The sequence below is a fragment of the Haemaphysalis longicornis genome, unplaced genomic scaffold, assembly GCF_048455015.1.
Source record: "Haemaphysalis longicornis isolate Haplotype H1 unplaced genomic scaffold, Haemaphysalis longicornis Haplotype H1 scaffold_7, whole genome shotgun sequence".
NCBI lineage: Eukaryota > Metazoa > Arthropoda > Arachnida > Ixodida > Ixodidae > Haemaphysalis > Haemaphysalis longicornis.
The window spans coordinates 93,165,239-93,189,934 of NW_027526422.1; the positions used below are offsets into that span (position 1 = coordinate 93,165,239).

Genomic DNA, 24,696 nt, shown 5'->3' on the forward strand with positions numbered 1-24,696 from the left:
CGAAAGCCAATCTTCAACGTCCTGGTCGTCTGCGCCAGTGAACATCGCCGGGTCACGCTCGCGGATCACGCGCGGATCAAAATGTTACGTTGCAGCAGGACGAAGATGAGATGAACGATGTGATGGGGTGAAGGGATCTATTTACATTATGTACATAGCGGCCATGACACAGCTCGCGCAAGGTTCGCGCCAGGCACTAAGTCATCGTCGTCGTCATCGTACTTGGTTGAAGGAGCTGTGAGGCATTGCCCACCTTAGTCCCGTAACATCACCCCCCGGGTCGAAGACGACGGTCCCGGTCGAGGCAGAGGAGACGCGGGTTGCGGTGCGGATGAGAAATGCGATGAAAACATACAGTGACGATGTGCCTGCCACCACAGATGACGATGATGTCCTTGATGATGCCTCGCTCCTCAACAGCGACGTCTTGAAGGCAGATGTGAACCGTCGGAGGAACTCGAACCCGATGGACGAGAGGGCTGACGACACGGCATTTTCTGTTCGTCTCGTCTCGGCTTGTAACGGCAGGTCTTGAGCGGCTGCTCACGGGCTGGGGACACGGGGTGGGGGACGTGGTCGAATGCTCGTCGCAGTGGGCTGGGGCTGCCCGACACAGCCCACATTCCCTCGATGATTTCACCCAGGCCGAGACGATGCGATGTGGAGGCCAGGATGGGGATGATCCCGCACAATCCACCAAAATTATGGGGAGTTTTATTTGCAGGACGGCAGCAAGGCGTTGAAACGCAGAGACGCTCAGCTGAGTCCGAAGGGGTTCTGCCGTGCGCGCTCAGCTCTCGAGACAACAGACTGGTGATGATGATCTTGAGTCTTGCCATGATGATGATGCAGGTAGCATGAGGTAATACGCTCCGCTGGCTGTTCTTACAACTTCACGGCTGTGTAGCTGCGCTGATAGCGTTACGTTGATGGTGGCAAGTCTTCCTCGTTACAATATATATATATATATATATGTATATATATATATATATATATATTCATATTAATTGAAGCGAGAAAGAAAGAAAGAAAGAAAAACACGCGCCCAGAGTGGGGACGGAACCCACGCCTTTCGATTAGATCTCGAATGCCTTACCAATTCGGCTATCTGGGCGACTGTGTTCTGCTTCACTTTCTGGGGTATTTATATTTACTACAACTGTATCTGACGCTTGAGGGTGGTAGCCAGCGCCACTCAGACTACACGGGGAGAAGGGGACCTTCTTTTCAACCCCCGGGGCGTGACGCGAACGTCTACAGTCTGTCATAAGCGGGTAACTGGCGGGAAACCCTCTTATGCTACCTTGGCATCAAGGCTGCCACAACCGAGGCCTTCGCTAAGCTTTCGCAGGATAATATGGTTAGGAAATGAGGGGCTCGTTAGGAGAAACAGAAAGAAATGCGGGCAGTCTACAACGCCAACGAAGGCATAGGGGAATGGTTGGACTTTTTTTTTTTACCGTTAGGGAAATTAATATATATATATATATTTTTTTCATATTAATTGAAGCGAGAAAGAAAGAAAGAAAGAAAGAAAGAAAGAAAAACACGCGCCCAGAGTGGGGACCGAACCCACGCCTTTCGATTAGATCTCGAATGCCTTACCAATTCGGCTATCTGGGCGACTGTGTTCTGCTTCACTTTCTGGGGTATTTATATTTACTACAACTGTATCTGACGCTTGAGGGTGGTAGCCAGCGCCACTCAGACTACAATTGGTTGGAATGGTCCTCTATGCCTTCTTTGGCGTTGTAGACTGCCCGCATTTCTTTCTGTATTTCCTAACGAGCCCCTCATTTCCTAACCATATTATCCTGCGAAAGCTTAGCGAGGGCCTCGGTTGTGGCAGCCTTGATGCCAAGGTAGCATAAGGGGGTTTCCCGCCAGTTACCCGCTTATGACAGGCTGTAGACGTTCGCGTCACGCCCCGGGGGTTGAAAAGAAGGTCCCCTTCTCCCCGTGTAGTCTGAGTGGCGCTGGCTACCACCCTCAAGCGTCAGATACAGTTGTAGTAAATATAAATACCCCAGAAAGTGAAACAGAACACAGTCGCCCAGATAGCCGAATTGGTAAGGCATTCGAGATCTAATCGAAAGGCGTGGGTTCGGTCCCCACTCTGTACGCGTGTTTTTCTTTCTTTCTTTCTTTCTTTCTCGCTTCAATTATTATGAAAAAAAAAATATATATATATGATTTCACTAACGGTAAAAAAAAAGTCCTACCATTCCCCTATGCCTTCTTTGGCGTTGTAGACTGCCCGCATTTCTTTCTGTATATATATATATATACATATATATATATATATATATATATATATATAGCGAATCAGAAAATGGAAAATGAGGGGCTCCGTGAAATAAGACAGAAAATAAGGGTTGGCAGTCAAAAAAACCTCGGAAAGCAAAGGGGAGGTTGTGGTTGGTCATAGAAAGAAATGAAGAATTTTTTTTAGTCGAAAAGAAAGTGGTGAAAAAATGCCCGCCGGGTGGGATCCGAACCCACGACCTCCAGAATACCGGTCTGGTGCGATAATCACTACGCTACCGGCGGGGCTGTTTCCCCAGCACTTTCTCGGGTATTTATGTTAAGGTATTTTTGTTTCCTGTACTCGGGGGCGGTAGCCAGCGCCACTCGGTTTTCTTGACTGCCAACCCTTATTTTCTGTATATGTATATATATATATTAGTATCTAGACGGACTCGATCTCTAGTTGGCATGAGACATAGGAGCCCACAAATCTGTAATTTTAGTATACCCGATCGATTGATCCGAGTCTTCCCTGGCCCCTGGCGCTTATAGAGGCTCGAACGTGGGACAGGTCTCGCTTCCGGCGCCGTTCAACAGCGCCACCCGCGAAGAAAATCGCAAAAATGGTGGGGACATGCCCTGCTGTGTGCATAAGGAGCATGCGGGTTTCCGTGCTGTTTAAAAGTGCAACCGCTCGTTACCGTGATAATAGGGAGTTTTAGTATAGCGGGAGCTAGCGTTTAGCGCACGCTATTCCTTGCGCGCGCCCTAGTGCTCATGCGCAGTACGCTAAACAAGGGTTTGCGTTTTGCGTTCGCACACAATTTTCCAGAGTTTGTGGGCGGTACTTTCGGCGTTGCGGGCCGCGCGCGGCTGGCGGTGGTCTCACGATACCTGTTTAATGGATACGGCCTGCCCCCGCTGGCCGCTGCCGGCCGGAATGGTTCTGTGTAAGCGCGCGCCTCGCCTTGACCGACAATCTCGCGGTGCTGACAGTGACACGTATCCGCGGTCGCACAGAAAACCAGACTGTACTTCACTGTATCGCTGTGCCAAGCCGTACCGTACTCAACCGGTGTAGGCGATAACGCCGTTTACGTTGGGGTCGCGTTTCTATGGGATGGTTGGCTTGCGAAATTATAGTTTTTTGTTGATATCCCAGATGGCGCTAGCGACGACGATTCCGAGCCGCACCACGCTATTAGTGGAGCGTTGCTGACGCAGTATTAGAGTCCTTCAAAGCTTTTGCAGTTCTAAAAGTGGGGTTGGTAGAAAACGTTTGCGGAGCGCAAGCGCAATGTTTTGCGTGCGTTAAAAGCTAGCTCCCGCTATACTAAAACTCTCTATCGTTGTTCATGTGACACGCACATTTTCTTGCCAGAAACTAGGTCCCGGCGGGGCACGCTCATATTAATTAATTACCGTTACGGTTAATTAATTATTCATTAGTCATCGATGAAGGTAAAAGTCAAATTACTCTTACTAGGGCTTGTGAGGCATCAAAATAAAGGTCTCTATAACTGGAATCACGTGAGACAAATTTAAAACTGCTTCCCCGTTATAGGGACCAGAACCTGCGACACTAGCGCCATTTTTTGCCGTAGCGGCGGAAAACAAAAGTTGTGGACGGAAAGTTAGCCATCTCGCCCACAGCTGCGGCACGTTTTTTTTGCGCCCGAGCGCTGTCTTCGCTCGCCGGGTGTTTTTCCCGAGGCAGTACGGCGCGAACGTTAATTACCCAATTCAGGCTAACTATTTATTTATTGATTGGTCAGATTGAGTTCAAAGTCAAAGTGATGTCACTATGGCTTGTGAGGTATCAAATTAGAGGTCTCGATGAGGAGAATAACGGGCGAGAAATTAAAAATTGCTTCCTGGTTAAGTCATGAGATAATCACGTGAGTATAGATTGGGTTAATTGGGTTAGAAGTCAAAGTGATGCAAGCATGGCTTGTGAGGTATCAAATTAAAGGTCTCAGTAATGGGAATCACGTAGGACATTAAAACTCGCTTCCTGGTTATAGTCATCAGAGTTACCTGAGTCATAGATTGTGTGAAAAGTCAAATTTATGCCACTAGGGCTTCTGAAGTATCAAATACAAGGTCTCATTGAGGGGAACCACATTGGACAAACTAAAAATTGCTTCCTAGTTGTTGTAATGAGAAGTCACGTGAGTCACGGATTCAGTTAAAAGTCAGTCATGAAACTAGGGCTTGTGAGGAATAAAATTAAAGGTCTCGATGAGGAAATCACAGGGCACAAATTAAAACTTGCTTCCTAGTTATAGTAATGAGATAGTCACGTGAGTCATGGATTCGGTAGAAGTCAAAGTCATAAAACTAGTGCTTGTGAGGTACCAAAATCATGGTCTCGATGAGGGAGAACCACGGGGTACAAATTAAAAATTGCTTTCTATAGTCATAGTCATGAGATAGTCAAGTGAGTCACAGATTGGGTTAAAAGTCGAAGTGCTGCCACTGAGTCTTGTGAGGTATCAAATATGAGGTTTGTGTGAGGGGAATCACTTGGGACAAATTAAAAATTGCTTCCTAGTTATAGTCATGAGATAGTCACGTCAGTCACGGATTAGTTTAAAAGTCAAAGTCATGAAACTAGGGATTGTGAGATATCAAATTAAAGGTCTCGATGAGGGGAATCGCAAGGGGCAAATTAAAAATTGCTTCCTAGTTATAGTCATGAAATAGTCACATCAGTCATGGATTCGGTTAAAAGTCAAAATGATGCAGTAGGGCTTGTGTAGTATCAAATTAAAGGTGTCAGTGAGAGGCATCACGTGGGACAAATTAAAAATGGCTCCCTGGTTATAATCACGAAATAGTCACGTAAGTCATATATTGGGTTAAATGTGAAAGTGATGCCACTAGGGCTTGTGAGCTATCAAAATGAAGGTCTCAATGAGGGGAATCACGCGCAACAAATTGAAAACTCATTTCTATTTATAGTCATGCTATAGTCACGTGAGTCATGGATTCTGTAAAAAGTCAAATTGATGCCGCTAGGGCTTGTGAGATATTAAATTAAAGGGCTTGATGAGGGGAATCGCGTGGGACAAATTAAAAATTGCTTCCTAGTTATAGTCATGACAAGTCATGCGAGTGATAGATTGGTTTCAAAGTTAAAGTTATGGGAATAAACCTTGGGGGGTATCAACTTAACGGTCTCGATGAGGGGAATCATGAGGGACAAATTAAAAATCGCTTCCTGGTTATAGTCATGAGATAGCCACGTGAGTCATAGGTTCGGTTAAAGGCCAAAATGATGAAATTAGGGCTTGTGAGGTATCAAATTGAAGGTCTCATGGAGGGGAGTCACGTGGGACAAATTAAAAATTGCTTCCTAGTTGTAGTCATGCAATAGTCACGTGAGTCATAGATTGGGTTAAATGTCAGTGATGCCACTAGGGTTTGTGAGGTATCAAATAAAGGTCTCAGGGAAATCACATGGGACAAATTAAAAATCGCTTCCAGGTTATAGTCATGAGTACTAAAAACTGGTTTTAGGCCCCTATTATAGGCGTTAAAAAATGTAATTTAGGCATATATAGGCACTAAGTACTACCTTATAGGCATATATAATCTCGAATAATATTTACTCAGGCGGGGTATTTCAGTGCAATTTTTCGGCTATTAGTGAACGCAGAATACAAACATCGGGATTTCGAAAATGCAATTTTAGTTTCTTCATATAACACTCAATGGTCGCGATTTCAAAATATCTAGGGTGTGGCAACACTGTGCGAAAGGCTATGGAAGCAGTGACAAACAAGCACCATCTCCAAATTTTCGGGGTTGAATTTGTGCCTCTTGTCAGTCAATATCTGCTTGTACGCAGAAAAAGAACGCTTCACATCCACCGAAGTTAGCGGAGCATACTTGTACTTCGGCACGTTGGATGTTTTGATTCCATCTGGAATCGCGGTATGCCCGCCACCCAAAACCTCAGACAGTTCCTTCGGCGTAGAAAATCCGGGATTTCTTTTTAAGATAGACTTAAGCTTCTGTATAGCTCTGTCAGCAACAGGTCCCCTGGGAGAACTAGCGAACCGTTACTCGGCGTCAAAAATCAGATGAATATTTTGAGTCAGCGTTGTGCCCGAACTTTCAAGTTTCTGTATTGTTGCCAAGAACGTCAAAAGGGCACACAAATTGGCCAAGTCACATGGAAGTGTACCCTCATCTAGAAACTTCTGGGCCCTTCTCACGGTGACACTCTCGTCTCCTGCAAAGCTGCTAACAACACCCTTAACACTATTTAAGTGTTGGATGTAGTGTTCCACTGCCTTCAACCAAGTTCCCCAGCGGGTAACAACAGGCTCCGGTGGAAGAGGTACACCCGACAACTGCTCCCTGAAAGCACGAACGCGGGAAGGAGCCTTGAGGAACACCGCCATCCCTGCAGCTATCAGTTCGTTGACAGAACTGAACGACTTTCCTAGCTCTTCACACACCCGAAGAATCCCGTGAGCAAGGCAAGTGATGTGCAATAACTCTGGATAAAAACCCTGTGAAGTGCACCAGCCTTATGCATATAAGCTGCTGCATCTGTGTAGAGCAGCAGTACTCGGTCGACGTGGGCTCCGGAAAGGTACATAAGCGTCAAAGACGGGTTCGCAAAGCGGGCGATGGTGTCGCCGCTAGTTTTTTCTAGCTCTTTTGAGCAGACCAGGAAAGGTGTTGTTTTCTTTTCTGCGTCAAGCTTTCCGACTAGAGAGTGACCGACTACTCGTCCGGTCGCATCTGTCGTCTCGTCCACAGAAATCCATATAGGGAATTCACCGATTTCTCTTCTAATTTCTTGTAGCGTATTCTCATACAGTGGTCGCAGGTAGTCCTTGCGATGAGTCGACTCTGATGGTACATTTTGTTTGGAGTACTTTTGCAAGAAATTCTTGAAAGTTTTTTTTTCGATCTTCGCCCAAGGGATGTTAGGAGTGGCTAATGCTTCGCATAGGTCTGCGCTGAATCAGCAATTTTAGCAATGTTAACAAGCCTCAGGTTAGCAATGGAGAGGGACAAGATATTCGTGCATTCCCATCGGTTCAACAATAGAGCTCCCATTTTTTTATCGAGATAAAGACGGTATTCGTTGAAAAGTTTAGCGGTCAATTTCTTCGCTTGGCAACACTGGAAACGGCCACAGACATGGCCGATGCGCCACGGACACGGCGCAGCCTGGGCCACTGCGGCCGCACGCTGAAGAAAAAAAAAAGACACCGGCATGCGTCATCTGCTCCGTTCCAATCCGATTCTAAACTGTGGCGCCAACAGAGATTGTTATTAATCGCACTCACAGTGAAATCGACGCAATGCATTGCGTTCGCCGAAGAGTTCGTAACGTGAAACACAGTCATGTGTTTCACAGTCGCGCTTTGCTGGACAAGTGCCGCCATCCCGCGGAGCCCGACGTAACAAGTGACGACCCACCGTGGCCTCCGCGCGCCGCCGGCAGCCGATCTCGGAGGCCACGGGCGCACTCACACGGTTGCATGGAGGAGAAGAGGGGTGCCTGATCTGCGGGCCGTGCGCACAACGTCGCCTAGCAACAGACGCTTGGCCACCGATATGGCGCCGCACACTTGGTTGTCTTCATGCATTCCACGCCACTGAATACCGAGGATACCACTTATTTAGGAAAAATTTGTACTCGACAGCACGAAAAAAAAGGCATTTAGAGGCGCCTAAAAGCTTGTATAGGCACGAACCTCAAAATAGGCGCGTATAGGCACAATCAACTATTGCTTAAAATGCTCCCCTTCCCTTAGTTTATGCTTATACGTTAAATAGGCTCGATACAGACTCAAATCAAAAATGGGCATTTTGCCTAAAGTTCCGGTCTCTGGTCAGAGATAGTCACGTGAGTCATAGATTCGGTTAAAAGCTAAAGTGATGCCGCTAGGGCTTGTGGGGCATAAAAGCGGAGGTCTCAGTGACGGGAATCACGTGGGACAAATTAAAGATTGCTTCCTGGTTATAGTCATGAGATAGTAACGTGAGATATGAATTCGGTTAAAAGTCAGAGCGGTGCCGCTAGGGCTTGTGAGGTATCAAATTAAAGGTCTCGATGAGGAGAATCACTTGAGACAAATCAAAAATTGCTTCTAGTTATAGTCATGAGATAGTCACCGCAGTCCTAGATTCCGTTAAAAGTCAAAATGATGCCGCTAGGGCTTGTGAGGAATCAAATTAAAGGTCTCGATGAGGGGAATCACGGTGGAGAAATTAAAGATTGATTCCTAGTTATAGTCATGAAATAGCCACGTGAGTCATGGATTCGGTTAAAAGTCAAAATCATAGAAACAAGGGCTTGTGAGTTATCAAATTAAAGGTCTGAGTGAGCGGAAAAACGTGGGACAAATTTAATATCGCTTCCTGGTTATAGTCATGAGACAGTCCCGTGACGTGAGTCATAGATTGGGTTCAATGTCTAAGTCATACCACTAGGGCTTGTGAGGTATGAAATTGAAGGTCATAGTGACGGGAATCACGTGGGACAAATTTAAAATTGCTTCGTAGTTATAGTCATTAGATAGTGACATGAGTCCTGGATTCGGTTAAAAGTGAAAATGATGCCTCTAGGGCTTGTGAGATATCAAATTAACGGTCTCGATGAGGGGAATCATGTCGTACAAATTAAAAATCGCTTTCTAGTTATAGTAATGTGATAGTCACGTGAGTCATAGATTTGGTTAAAAGTCAAAGTGATGCCACTAAATGTTGTGAGATATAAAATAAAGGTCTCGATGAGAGGAAACATGGGGACAAATTAAAAATCGCTTGATATTGTAATGGTTATTGTCATGATATTGTCATGATATTGTCACGTGAGTCATAAATTGGGTTAAAAGTCAAAGTGATGCCAATAAAGCTTGTGAGATGTAAAAAAAAGGTCTCGATGGGGGAATCATGGGGGACAAATTAAAAATCCCTTCCAGGTTATAGTCATGAAAGATTCACGTGAGTCACAGATTTTGTTAAATGTCAGTTTCCACTAGGGCTTTTGAGGTGTCAAATAGCAGCTCCGGGGATTCCGAATAGGTTGTTATCTGCCGCTGCCCTATCGCGAAAGGCAGCCAGGGCTCTGACTGCACCCCGGGCAGGGGTCGTCTGCTTTCACAAAAGAAGGCTGTTTTGGTTGTATTTTCAGAAGTAGACATCTTTTCTGAATTAAGTGTCAAAAAACTATAAAGAAATACCCCAAAAAGTTTTTCGGAAAGTTCTTCAGCAGCACTTTAAGAGCATGCCGAGTTCTTATATGTCCGGGACCGTGTTTTTTTTATTTCTGATGTTTTTCTAAAACATAAAAAAAAATTTCACACCCTTCAATATTACATGAAAAGTTACATCTCTACTGAGGTGGAATCTCCTTGCAATTCGAATGAACGGTTCTCCTTTATAGATAAATAAATTTATTCATTTGTTCTGCCTATTTATTGCAACTTTGTTACTCGTGGTTGATAAGTCATGTGGAGCAACGTAGCACTAACACAATACTGTACCACGATGGCAAACATATCTACACTGCTTTACGTTTTTGTGGCAGTAAACAAATATACACATGACGAACCAGCGCGCTTAGGAAGCAGCTTTACATCCCCTATCAGTCTTACGGCATTCCGCTGTAGTGTCTCAGTTATGCTGCTGATCCCAAGTACGCAGGTTCGATCCCGGCCACGATGGCTGCTTTTCATATGGAGCAGAAAAAAAGGTGCTCGTACGTCGAGATTTCGTTGCGCGTTAAAGATCCCCTGGTGGTCAAATGTAATCCAGAGCCCTCGTGGCCCAGGTGCACAGTCGCGGCGCATTAAACCCCCATAATTTGAATTTTCAACGGAAATAATAAAAAAAGGCTGCGTATCTGCTTCCTTTGCTGCAAATGTCATCGAAAGACAGTATTTTTCTGCGACCCATGCCTGTAAAACCCCCTTCTCTCCCCCTCCCTCACGCTGGTCCCCTGAGCTTCCCGTCCCCCATCATGGATGCAGTCGAAGTTTGCTCAATTCGATCCAACTTTCCTGCGTTCGCTCCTCTGTTCAGGCCTGTTCTTTCTATGGCTCTTTGCCGCGACTTAACAGCATCCTGAAAAAAGCAAGACACAGCGCCTCAAGAAAGCAAGCATTGCTACTCCATATTAGTGCATAGGGAGCGTCGTGCTGCTACGAGGAAAATAAATTCGAGCCACCGTCGGGAAAAGAGAGTTGTCAGTCACCAAGCACAGGAATTTGAAAGGCAGGGGAAGTAAAACTGTAACCTTTCGAGCAGTCCCATGGCGCACCTGATTGCGGTTCTAACCTTTCCTATATACACACTAAGCTTTTTTTACGTCCTTTTAGCCAAAAAGGGTGTAGCATAAGTGGAAAAAGGGTGTTGGGAGGCCTTTACACCCTCTTTCTTGAATCTAAACACCCTGGTCCTAGATCTAGTCCCCTTTTGTATGAAAAAAAGGGTGTTGACCAACTTCAACACCCTTGGTTATTCTAAGTGTGTTGAAAGGGTGTGGAAAAGGTGTTCAGCTGTTCATTGAATAAGGCCATGTTCGGATGCATAACAGCACTGTAACGAAGAAGACATCCAATTATATACTCCTCTACTCGCAAGAAATTTTCAAACACATGCAAAAATAATAATTGCTCGTATGCAATGATCGCTCGTTTCCATATGCGGTGCACCTCATGGCCCAAGTTTAGCTTTGGCACGTGAAACACCAATTTGAACCTTCAAAATTAAAAAGACTATATTGTCGTGTGGCGAAAAGAGTGTTTACCGACTGCAAAATGCTTGCCTTTCTGTAGGTTGTTGAAACGGTGGGAAATAGGCGTTCAGTTGCAAAAAAAGAACAGCGGAGCTGGGGGTCACCTAGTTTCATCCGGTGTTGCTAAGTTTGGTTATGTTTGCTAAGCTTTGCAATGTTCTTGCTAAGCAAGGATGACCGCGGAGGGGTGAGGCAAAGTTGTTCCAGCAAGGCTGTTCCAGCAACCCCCCCTACCCACTGCCAGGGGATCCAACGGGGAAACAAGCTGCTGTTTCTCCAGCCTTGCACCAATATTGCAAGCTGGGCTAATTTTTTTGCCTTTTAGAATTCAAAAAAGACTAGTACCTTTGAAATGGTACAATAAGAGGTACGCATACTAAAACGTCCCTTGTGCTCATACCCTACCAAGCTCGAAAGCCGACTTCACTGTTATAATACCCTATCTGCAGTGGTGCACCCTTTACAGGTGCCGCAGTTCTTTTAAGTGCGAATGCACTTTATAAGCGACCCCAAACCTTCCACCGCCGGCGGCGGCGGTGGCAGCGGCGGCGTCTGCAGTCCTCCTCTTCCTAGCAACGGCGTGGAGCGGAGAGGAGCGTCAGTAGCAACGGCGCGGTGACGTCACTTCACCACGTGACCGCGCTCGCTCCGCCTCCTCACCGTGGCTGCGCGGGTGCGCGCCGCTCCCCGCACCGCTCCTCGCGCCGTGACGTCATGGTATGACGTCACAGCGCGCCTCCTCTCCCCAGCAGCTGCCGCGCGCCTCTCTCTCCACCGTGACGTCACACTCTCTCCTCTCCCCCTCGCTCGGCTGCAGCTGCCGTGCGCCGCTGTCCCTCTCCCCTTGCGCTCGCCTCCTCTCTCAGCCACCTGGCTCGGCGTGCTCGGCGCGGCGTACCCCCCTATCTATGCAGCGATAAACTGCCAGACCTCCGTGGGTCGGCTCGGGCGCGCTCACGGGCGAATGCCAACGGATTTTAACTTTACTCCCCCTCATAGCATCACCCCGTGCATTCGCACTTAACCATGTTCACCCTCGGGGAAATGCTTGGGAGTTTTTTTTTTCTCTATATTTTGTTTGCTCACGCCACGGAAACTAGCTCAAGAGAAAAGAGCTTTTCTGGTAATAAATTATGTCAATTCATATTGCTTTAAACATCGTGAGGTACAAAACACCCCCCGCTTGTAGAAAATGTTTGTCCACCCGTGTAAACAGGTACAAAATGCCTCCAAAGTTGGAGGTCTCTTCACCTTTTTTCTTAGTTGGCAGTCTTTTCTTACACCCTTTTTCTTACACCCATTTTTCTTTACGCCCTTTTTATTAGTTTCAAACACCCCAATTTGTAGCTTTACACCCTTCTGGAGAGAAGGGTGTTAAAATAAGAAACACCCTTTTTGAAGGGTGTTGAGGCGGCGGGGAAGATTTGTTCGGTATTCAATAAAATTCTATAAGTTATGGAACACAAAAGCTACCTCGTAATTAAAAGGTTTTTGCAAATCCGCGTGTTGATTTGTATATTCTCATAGTATAATCCATACTTCCAAAATTAGCGCTAAAATATCTGTTTTTTTTTGCAACAAGCCCATCGACTCGATCGGGGGGCTTTCCTCTGCTGGATATAAAAGCAAGAACAGCACATGTATTACTAAGTAAGTATTCACTCCCTGTACCGCTTTTATCCCGTTGGTTTTCTTGCTCAATTCATTTGTCTTCCAACTGTTACTTGTGCGTATTGACTGTTTGTGTTGAATGCTGCGCACTCCGCCGATTCACATTGCCACCGCGCATGCCATCACCGAAAAAAAGGGTACGAGGCTCGACACCCTTTTTTTAGGGTGTTGAGCATCCTCATCTCAACACCCTTTTTTCATCCGTACACCCTTCTTTTGCCAAAACACCTTTTAATTGTGTTAGCCATGGGACAAGATTTTTACACCCTTCTCGGCCATAAAGGGTGTAAAAAAGCTTAGTGCTTACTGTGAAGTTTGGTATAAAGGACTTCATGGTCTAGAGAGTATGTTGCAAGCCGCCGACAGAACGAGTGCCGCAACAGTCACGTGATGCGCCGTCCTGAATGATTGCCACCAAGATTACTCGTGGCAACGTCACCATTTTCTTCGGGAATGCGCGGAGCAACAGCGCGATGATCCGCCCTTCAAAATGTTTCGCAGGGTTACTCTTTTACGATAACAGCACTATACTTTTTTTCTGCTCCTTACTAGTGCAATGAATAAATCGAAATACATGTATCTCAGTATTGAGATACCTGTTTGTGTCGTCTCGATACAACTATTCACAGCTATCTGACTACTGGCGCCACCATTTGAACACTATTCCGCTATGAAGATAAGGAAAGTAAGGGAGAGGCGGTGACCACCTCTTTCGTGCAACCGGTAACGCCATCTTAGGAGTGTTTATTTTTTCTTGTAGTTTGAGTACATTCTCCCTTTGGTTCTCCTTGTGTCGCTTCTCGCTTCGTCTTCTCCAACGGTGCCTCTCAACCTATGGACACTGGTTGGAATTGCGATGACGTAGGTCTTCGATGGCTCGGTGCTTTGCAACAGCACCATTACCACAACGCCAATACTAGCGACGCCCGACGGCGTGAAAAGAAAGGCGAATACCCCCACATTTCCAGCAATACGCCGGATGGATGGGATCTTTCCTAGGCGTTTCTCGATGAGATTTTAATAGGCTATAGCCCGTTCTGCATGGTGCGAATTTCCTTGCGAATTCGCATTTGCGGCACGGTTCGAGTGGAAAAGCGACCTTTTTTGTAGCTTCGGCAGCACCGGAAATCTATTGTTTGGATTGTTTTAGCTTGTGTAGCAACACAACATATTGCCGCACTAGCGACGCCGCAGCTGCGAATTCGCACGTAAATCCGCACCATGTAGAGCTGGCTTTTGGCACCCTACTTGCATTTACGCAAGGTAATGGAACAATTACTGCCCAATGTACGGTTCCAGAACGTGAATACTCATCCTTTCACTGTCATTCCAATACCATATGAATTCCAGGCATCGACAAAGAAATGGTTATGATTATCATTGTGGCGATCGTTCTTCTGTAGTTCATTAGCTGGACATCTTGAATTTCATCCCATAGCTTAGCTTTTGGCTCACTTCTTTCGACCGTTACAGTATATATATCCGAGCCGAACTTCCTTTTTTTGCAGTGGCTGAAAAAAAATCAGCCCGTATTTAGAAATAACCCCGTAGAAATGTTTTCGGGGTGGACGGAGAGCAACACATGCGAGAATCTCAGTGTGTTGTTTGATTTATTGATTGACTGACTGTAGGGTTTAGCGCGCCGACGCAACGAAGGCAATGAAGTGCGCCTCAGTGAAGGTCTCCGGATTAATTTTGACCACCTGGGCATCTTTACTTGTGCCAAAATCTCGTACACACGGGCGTTTTTCCTTTTCGTCTCCATCAGAAAAGCGGCCGCCACGGCCGGGAATCGAACTCGCGACCTCGTGCTCAGTAGCGCAACGCCTTAGCCACGTAGCCACGCCGCGGGTTCTCCCTGTGTTCCATACTCGCCCTTGTGTTACTTTACCATCGCGCCCCGCGTGGGCCAACTACATTACGTAAGCGGCAAGCGCGAACGTTGTGCAAGTCATGTATTGGCACGGAGTGTTCTGCAAAGGCCGCGTCACCTTGGGTACACAAGTGGCTGCCGCAGAAACGCTTCACCTTAATATTATTATATTTTATGGGCAACAATATGAGATTACTTTCGAAACTTCGTAGAATATGTAATACCACTCTCGGCCTGCAGATCAAATTATATTTATAGTGAATGACATTTGCTCTAAATGCCAATATTTCAGTGCTACACGACAACACCGAAGGACATTTCAGGCGAATGACATTTAGCAGCTAACTGAGGTTCGGGAGCTCATTCAGTGGCGAAATGAATAGCTTCGACAGCAGTGGTGCATCACCAGAGAAGAAAGTTCAGCAATACACCAAAAATACGATTTCTAAAAACTGGCAGCAAACATCCTTCCCCCTCTTGTTGTTTTCAAAATAAAGACAAACAAGTACTTGCTAAAAAGAAAATCTCATCCACAATACGCGCTCTACCCTCAAACAGATTTCTCGCGGATTTGTCTCTGCTTGTGATGTCTACTGATGTCACCTATACCGGTGATTTCTCATATTTTTATTTTAAAAACATTCTTTTGTCATCTTTCAAAAAATAGTTTGTATGAAAACATTCTAGATCGAGACCTTTATTTGATCTCTTCCAAGACCTAGTGGCATCACTCTGACATTCACCAATCTATGACTCACGTGAATATTTCATGAGTACAACCAGGAAGCAATTTTTAATTTGTGCCACGTGATTACCATCATCGAGACCTTTAATTTGATACCTCACAAGCCTTACTGGCTTCTCTTTGACTTCTAACCCAACATACGACTCACGTGATTATATCTTGACTATAACCAGGAAGCGATTTCTAATTTGTCCCGCGTAATTCTCCTCATCGAGACCTTTAACTTGATACCTCACGAGACCTAGTGGCATCACTTTAACTTTGGACGCAATCAATGGCTCACGTGACAATCTCATGACTATAACTAGGAATCAATTTTTCATTTGTCCCGCGTGATTCCCCTCATTGAGACATTTAAATTTGATACCTCACAAGACCTAGCGGCATCAATTTGACATTTAACCTAATTTATGACTCACGTGTCAATCTCATGACTATAACAAGGAAGCAATTTTTATTTTGTCCGACGAGGATTCCCCTAACTGAGACCTTCAATTTCATACCTCACAAGCCCTAGTGGCATCACTTTGACATTTACCGAATCCATGACTCACGGGACTATCTCATGAATATAACCAGGAAGCGATTTTTAATTTGTCCCACGTGATTCCCCTCATCAACACCTTTAATTTGATACTTCACAAGCCCAATTTTTCGGCCTTTGACTTTTAACCGAATCCATGACTCACGTGACTATCTCATGAATATAACTACGAAGCAATTTTAAATTTGTCCAACGTGATTCCTCTCTCTAGTACCTTCTATTTGATACCTTACAAGCCCTAGTTTCATGGCTTTGACTTTTAACCGAATGCGTGACTCACGTGACTTCTCATTACTATAACTAGGGAGCAATGTTTAATTTGTCCGACGTGATTCCACTCATCGAGACCTTCAATTTGATACCTCACAAGCCCTAGTGACAATGTTCTGACAGTTAACCCGATCTATGACTCACGTGACTATTTCATGACTAGAAACAGGAAGCAATTTTAATTTTTTCCCACGTCATTCCCCTGACTGAGACCTTTATTTGATGTCTCACAAGCCCTAGTTTCATGATTTTGACTTTTAACCCAATCTACGACTCACGTGATTATCTTATGACTATAACTAGGAAGCAATTTTTAATTTGTCCAACGTGATTCCCCTCTCTGAGACCTTCTATTTGATACCTCACAAGCCCTAGTTTCATGGCTTTGAATTTTAACCCAATCCTTGACTCACGTGACTACTTCTTAGTATAACTAGGAAGCAATTTTTAATTTGTCGGGCGTGATTCCCCTTATTGAGACCTTCAATTTCATACCTCAGAAGCCCTGCTGGCATTACTTTGACTTCTAACCCAATCTATGACTCACGTGATTATCTCATGACTATAACCAGGAAATCATTTTTGTATTTCTTCACGTGATTGAACTCCTCGAGATCTTTCATTTCATACCTCACAAGCTATAGTGACATCACTTTACTTTGAACTCAATCTGACCAATCAGGTATTAAATAATTAGCCTAAATTGTCATAATTAACGTTCGAGCCCTACTGACTCGGGAAAAACTCCCGACGAGTGAAGACAGGCATCACGGACGAAAACAAAAACAAAAAAGAAACACGCGAACCTGCCGCAGCTGTGAGCGAGATGGCTAACTTTCCGTCCACAACTTCCGTTTTCCGCCGCTAGGGCAAAAAAATGGCGCTAGTGTCGCGCGGCAAACTCCAGGTTCTGGTCCCTATTCCCAGAATTACAAGCCTACGTTTTTCACTCGGTTCGCACATGAACGTACTACCACAAGGGCAGTTTAGTGTATCGGGCTGTGAAGTCGGGGAAGCAGAGATTTTTCACATCGCTGTACGTGCACACAGGCGCAACAGCATGTGTGTATTTTTTAAAATCTAGTCATACCAGCCTATAACGACATAAAGGTGAAAGAAACATTTCTAGAAAAACGGGAAAGCGCTCTAAACTGCTCGGAATTAAGGTAGGATGTATGTAGGTAGTAAAAGCGGGTGCAGACTGAGAGCCGTTAATGATTCACAATCATCGTAAGAAAGGCGAATTCAAGGACACTGGCGCAGCGCTCGAACAACGGCATTTCCGAATACAGCACACTGTATACTGCCGCGAACCGTGCGCAAGCCCTATGTGCAGTGATTTCACGACCACAGTCACGCAAATGCAAGAAAATAATTGCCGTAACAGGGCAGTTTGAAATGTTCACGTTCGATCCTTTCGCGTTCACGAACTCTCTTGAGATGTTACAAGCCTGCCGCAGACGTAAACAAACACCGCGCTGTGCGTATGCCTGAGCGGCAACCACCCCGCACAAATATCCCCTTGCAGAAAAAATATAAAACAAAACAACCTCACTTAGTGCGTGCTGGTAAAATATAACCCTCTAGAAATCCTATAAATGCCACCAAACAGTAATTTGGCGCAAAAACCAGAGCAAACTGCAAGAAAAACTCCAGCGAGCGGCCCGTAGCGTTCCGTGGGCGTCTGCTCTAAAGCAGCCAACAAAAATGGCGGCACCGCCGCAAGTTCAAGGTCGTGCGGCGCCGCAGTTGAGGGCGAAGAAAAAGAGGAGAGCGGAGGAAAAGCGAGCGGAATTGGCGCTACCTTAGTAATTATAGGGGCCTAAGGCGGCAAGTTTCGTGGTATCACTTGAAGGTCAAAGCCTCACGCACAACGACACCTGGTGGACTCGGCAAACGTTGCTTTTGCAATACAGACACACCAGAGCCCCATTTCTCTAAAACGATAGGCCATCATTTTGAAACGACGGTGTAGCTCCATGCAAATGCATATGTCCTTGGGCGAGAGCGCCGCTTTAAGTTTACAAGAGGGACGAGATAAGCAAAGAAAAGTGCTGTGGCAGGGGCGCAAAGCTACAAGCAAAACGACAAGGGGCTGGTCCCGTCGCTTTGCGCCGCTTGCTACGGTGCTTTTCTTGGCTTATCTCATCCCTCTTCTACATTCAAAGCGGAGCGTCCCGCCCAAGAACACATGCATTTGAATGGAGCTACCGCGTCGTTTCAAAACGACGGCCTCTCGTTTTAGAATATTGGGCCGCAGAATGCTCTACCCAATTTTTACTACAATGAATGAAACCAAAACAGAATGGGAGCCAGGTTATAAGATGCCACATGGATCATTGCTGCCCTAAAAAGTTCGGAAAACTGCGCGAAATGTACAAAGTTAGAGATCAGCTTGAACAATCATTAAACCACACATTAAACCCATACTCGTAGCAACACGTAACCATGACGCGTTTTTTTTTTCAGAGACCAATAATCCACTGGTATAACGAATAAATACGAAGCGTTTTGTCTTGTGAACAATGCTTTGTACTTTAAACAACGTGTACAATGCTTGTGTGCTGTGAAGCGTGTTCTTTCGTCGTGTTCTTTTTTCTTGTGGCACTGAGGTCACTCGCATTGTTCTGTCGGTGCATTTTTGCAGCTTGTGGCTTGGTCGTTCGCTTTTCTGACGCCGCTCTATCCCACATTTTTTAAGTAAATAAGTCGGGAAATGCACCGTAGTTGTGCAACTGAACATTTTGGTGATTCTGGCATTTGATAAAAAGTGCAACGCAACTAATAAATATCTACGTTTTCGTTTCATTTCTTGCTTTAGATGTGCCCTACGTATTTCCAACACGAAAGACGACCTTCGCTTGGAGTATGGGGTGGAGGAGAATGACGGATGGCACTACGCAAATCGATATGATGGTTCCTGGCCTTGGCCGCAGCCGAACTTCATCCAGAGAAAGTTGAAGAAAAACGAATACGTTGTTTTCACCGCGCACCTGAAACATGTGAATGCAACTAAAGGCCTGACGGTCACGGTGAGTTGCAAATTTTTTGTACACGCACATGCGAGAAATTTCCATCTTAGGCCTCTCAGACGTACCAACCATTGAAGCACCACACAGGCAAAAAAACCTACTTGGGTGGGAAATTCTGTGTGCCGTCGTTCTCGAAAAAAATGATTTTTTTTAAAAGCAGACCTACATGTCTTGGTTACCAAGGGTTCACTGATTTGATTCCCAGCTTATTTTTAGTTGGTATTTGCTTGACCTATGGCGCTGCCTGACATACTGAGCGGATGGAAGTATTACTCGTCTGCACCCTCTAATACCCTAGTTACATGGCGGAAGAAACTGCAGTAAAGTTTAACCACGGTTATTAAAATTTAACAGTGGTTATCGCGATCTGGGGTTTCGGCTGCTACACGGACAATGTCGTGTGGCGATAGCAGTCACGTGGTTTCGGATGGAACAAAATTAGATTAACAAATTTCTAACTTCACTATAAAAAACAAACAAACGAGAAGCAGTTTAGACAAGGGAAAATGTTTTTAAAGCAGTTTTGCGTGAGTTCTCAGCAGCGCCCAACACGCATTTGGTCGCATTTAGCAGATATAAACGTCGAAGTCTCTCAACACGAAAAGCCTCCCTCTACTTTGGTTTCTCTGGTTTTCTTGTTTTCTCACTCCGGCTGAGCCCGCCCGCTTTAATTTGGAAGCCGTTGTTGCGACCGGGAATGGGAACCCGATCCGAGGTCCGTTGCTTCCGACATACGAGGGGTAGCGTGTATGATGCGAGCGGCCAGCCGCTGTTGCAGCCGTGAAGAAGTCCAAAAGCCGTAGGCTAACGTAACTGTTTACTTCATAGCGAGAGGTGAGCCGAAGCAAGGAAACAAACAATGCCCCGACGGGCGAGGTTACAATACAGGACTGGTGGTGGTGGTGGTGGTGGTGATGTTTACTGACGGGTGGACCTAGCCTTGCGTGGTATGCCGGCAATTGCTCACCCTATCAGCAGCTTTTTACCGCTATACGCGGGAATTCACCATGCCTCGCTGAGGCTTGTGACACGTAAAAATTGCAGGATGAAACGAAAGATGTCCGTGCTCGTGATCCAATGGCCTTCCGGGAAAATTCGAGCAGAGCGACCACATGGATTCGCTGCTCAAACAGGAATGAAAATACAGCGCTTGGGCGGCTTCTATTTTATACCCAAAAGCCGCAACGGTCAAAACGCCAACGAGTAGCAACACGCCACGAACGTCAAAGACACACACAACGCTCTTTCCACAGTTCGTGAGTCGTCGGTAGCCTCGGCGCACGTTGAGTCCGAGAGAGGGGAGAGAGGAGGATTCCACTGCGACCGACGGGGCCTCTGTGTCCTTGAAACATGCCTCGGCGTGTTAATTCGGCGCGCTGATGATCGCGCCGATAGCGAAACGTCTGAGCCGGGCATGTCGAGGCGTGAATGTATGACTCACCGACATGCTGGCGCCTGACGGCTGTGGGGCGCACGTCCTTGAAACAAGTCTCGGCGCGCCGCTGGCAACCACCGGAGGCGCGTTGCAAAGCGAGGCGTCTGGCCCGGCATGTCGAGACATGAAAGTATGATTCACCGACACGTTGGAGCCTGACGGCAGAAAGGCGCAAATGGTAGCTTCGCCGCCCAGCCGAGGAGTGATGCGGGCAAATACGGCGGCACTGGCCGATTCGTAACAGCTTCTCCGCCGGGGGTCTGAGATCCCGATGGATAAGGGCCTTTAACCGTTGTCCGGAGGGATGCTTTCGAAGTGAAGTGCTCGGCAGACGCTCGACTCCAGGCCTGGGCTGTACGACACCGTGCTGGAGCTTCACAGGGCCGATCACTGGACGAGTAGTGGCTCCCCAAGAACATCTCTGGCTTGGTCATGCAGGCAACAGAACAACACAGGAAGACACAAACGCATCGCCGGCAAGTGCAAAGACAAATCTACACTGAAGATCTACCAGGCTTTTAGTTGCGATAAAATACGGTGATAACTAACTACAGTAGTTATATTTTAGCCCAGCAGTACTTTAGACAAGTGCACAAACTTGAAAGGGGACATTTCGCGTTATTGGAAATGTCCCACACAAAAAGAACTGTAATCGTAATAATCGAAACCTGCTTTAGGAAAAACAATAAAATTGAGAAAGTCAGGCGTCTACAGGCCACTTCTCGCGCTGAGAGCTGCGATTTGAGCTCTAGTCAATGCCCTGCTTTTCCCCTTCTGTACCGCACTTTAGGTGCACCCGTTCTCTCAATGCTGCTGTGACCGCGTTAAGTGACACAGGTCGTCTTGTTCGACAAAGGTCGAGCGCGCGGAGGAGCGAACGAGAATTTCCAACGTTCAAACGAGAGGCGCGCACTCCCTTTTGGAGGCGGCGTTCCCCTGGCGCGATGCGAGCTCACGGCTTTGCCCGCACTGAAACACGCGCCACAATTACGCGCGGACGTTCTTGCTATCTCCTCGTTGCTCGCCTTTTTACGAACGCGTTCGGCAAGCAAACGCCGGAACGCTTTTGCGTTCTCGCCCCTAGGCTGGTCGGTTCCCGACTTCGGCTCAGCCACAGGCGACACCGGAACCTCAACTAGCTCAGCCGATGTTGGCCTATCACCGGGAGCATCAGCTGGGAGTGAAACGGGCACGACGAGCTCATTAGACACCTTGTAGTTCCCAACAGTCACTACCTCGTCGTCCCTCGCGCTGTCAGCGATAGCCTCGACACGCGAAGACCGAAGCGTGTTCCCGTTCTCCTTCCTCACTGCCAGAACTACACTACAATCAAGCTGCCCTGTCTCAAAAGACGACTCAGCCGCCCGCGGCACCTGAATCTCTACGAGCTCGGCTGGCCGTTGCTCGAGGTCAGCTACCTGAGCTGGTGGCAGGACGGAATCGGCTTGCCCAGTGGCGAGATCGTCATGACTCCCAACTGAACCCTGCAAACCGTTTGCTGCCTCGACTGCAGGCTTTCCCACCACGTCGCTCGTTTCTGCACTACCGTCCGAAGGAACAACATCCGTTTCAGCGGACTCGTGTTGCCTTTCGGTAGTCTCATGGTTTCCGCACTCCCGCGGAATGCTGTTAGCCCGCTAACTGCGCGGGTTTGGGTCGACAGCCGTTTTCAAAGCCTGCCATGATCTAGCGCACTTCGAACATGGCGACGAAACATCGCTCACTGTAGGGGCCTTACACACAGTCAGAGCCTTCTATTTACAAGAGTTCGGTCAGGGGGAGGAGCCTGTCATGCTGTGACGTAACAATTACGAAGTACATCACGAAAAATTGTTGTCCCACCGCCATATTTACGCACAACGTCATTAAAAATCGTTGGTTCCGCCATATTTACGCCGTGCCCATAGAGAAAGCATGGGAGTCGCCGCCAAAGCAGGTAGAAGGCTCCAGGGGAGGGTTCCGCGGAGGAGGGCAGCGTAAACATGGCGGCGCCCGGGTGTGTGAAGAAGCTCGATTGGTCATGTAAGAAAACAAGGCCGCGGAAAGCTATTTTCACGCCGATAAACAATCCCTGACGTATTCCTGAAACAATCCCTGAATTCAGCGCTTAGGCTACTGGCGTATGCGTGCAGAGTGTTACCGGCCTCTGTAAATGATATTTAGTTTTTGCGCGAGCTCATTATCGGCCGAAGTGTTCCGTCGAAGTGTTCCGACAGACTGTGGGGCTGCCGTTGAAAATGTTTTGTCGGCTGTCTTGGACCACGTTATTAAATTGGGGAGTTGCGAAGAAAAAAAATCATAAAACCATTTGCGTGTGGACATGGGCATGTCGAAGTAACAGCGGTAACAGCATGTATCCGCGCGACCGGCTTTGAAAATCGGGCGACCGCACCAGCTGTTGCGGCGGTCAGCTGTTACTGCAAAAAAGGCGCCTGGTTTGTGCCAAAGAAGTTGCTGTTACTCGGTAACGTAGCGGTGTTGTTCAGCATTTTTTCCCCAGCGTTTAACAAGTTCTCAGGGTCACGTAGCTTATTTAGCCCCTAATAAGGCTTGTTCAACGCGCACGGAACATTTGGGCCGTGTTGGTAATGATCGCAACAACACTTAACGAAGTTTGTCGCTTAACCTGTCGATTGCCTCGTCGTGAAATTGCATGCCCAAGCGTCCGTTCACTTGTTAGATAAGGAATGAATAGTTTGAGGAACAGGTTTTCATGCTACCTTTTGTTATAAACCGTGACCCAGCACTACGTATATTGTAAAAGCGCCTTGTCAAATAGGCGAACTTGAATACCAAGTTTTTACGTTTGGTTAGCCTTCATCGTCGCCGACGGCACGCATGCATGTGCACGAATATTTTGACCGTTTATGACTAATAGCCGGGTTAATTTTTTTCCCCTTTTCCTATTCAGTTTTGTAAGTTGTGGATATTGTTTTGCATGCATTAAAATGTTGTGCAAGCTGATTGAAGAGCGTTCTTGTTTTTTTTTATCTTCACGGAAATAAATAGAAGTTACTGTACCAGTGCTTCATTTCGAGATATAACCACACTACAGCCTGTATATCTCCGTAAGTGCAGTGAAATATTGCATTACTCACCCTACAAAAATAGTTCCCTTTCTGAATTGTCTGAAAATATTTCATATTTGAGACGTTCCAGCTTGGTTTTACAGACTAAATGGGGAAGGCTGTATTCATCAGTCTTGCAAGGGTAACAAAAGAGCTTAAACGTTCTCTCCACAAAGCACAATCGTTCAAAAATTGTCAAGTTATACTCACCTGAACTGGAGCTCACCAAAATTTTTCTGTTGGCCGTGTGCTTCTTCAGTGATTGCGTAGGTGTTAGGTCATGCATTTTTTTATATGCCACCTCTCACAACGTGCAACATGCTTGCAGATGTATCACTAGACAGCATGACATTTAATAAAGCAATCGTCTGAAAAAAGCCTCATAAGAAATCTTTTGAGGTGTTTTAGTTCTTACCGCAGCGTACATGTATCTGCTTTTGAAGTAAGTGTCACCTATGGTCAAGCCAGTTTGTTGTTCAAAAGGCCTCGTTATAATGGTGGTATACTGTAAATAAATTAATTAGGCTGTCAACTTGTAAGAACAGCTTTCAATAAAAAAACGTGCCTTGCAATGGTGACCCTAAAGATGTTTCAATTCAAACTTTCACCGAGGAAGTCACACTGGCACTCATGTTATTGAAAATAAGCTATAAGTAATTTTTATTCAAGTAGATTTTGAATTAAAAGGTAAATTTACATTTTTGAAGCAGGGAAGCAACCGTAAACAATGATGACACACTGTTTTCATTGGCATAGTCTACCTAAATTTCCCAGCGGTAATTCACTTATCACTAATTTTAGACATTACTTTATTGTAAACAGAGCACATATGTCATAAGTTATTTCCCTTTTCCCTGACTACTCTTCTCACATGGATTAGCAATGTCAGCCACAGATACACAGAAACTTTATCAGTCACAGGATAGCAGAAACAGATCAGAGGCCTAGGTCGAGGCAGCCGCTGAAAGCTTTCATGGTGTGGGTAGCCAGTTCCAGTTGTTCTTTGAGATTTGCCGCAACAGCCAGCCACTCGTGTATTTG

At 46.2% G+C, this 24,696-nt stretch overlaps 1 protein-coding gene across 5 annotated transcripts in view; it reads left to right on the plus strand.

Moving 5' to 3' along the window:
- LOC144146106 (uncharacterized) overlaps positions 1 to 24,696 on the plus strand; it is a 593,048-nt gene that overhangs the window by 179,511 nt on the left and 388,841 nt on the right. For all 5 annotated transcript variants that reach the window (XM_077678048.1, XM_077678053.1, XM_077678051.1 and 2 more), the window contains one exon: positions 18,942 to 19,152. In XM_077678048.1, coding sequence (XP_077534174.1) covers positions 18,942 to 19,152 — 211 coding nt within the window. The remainder of the gene's footprint in view (positions 1 to 18,941; positions 19,153 to 24,696) is intronic.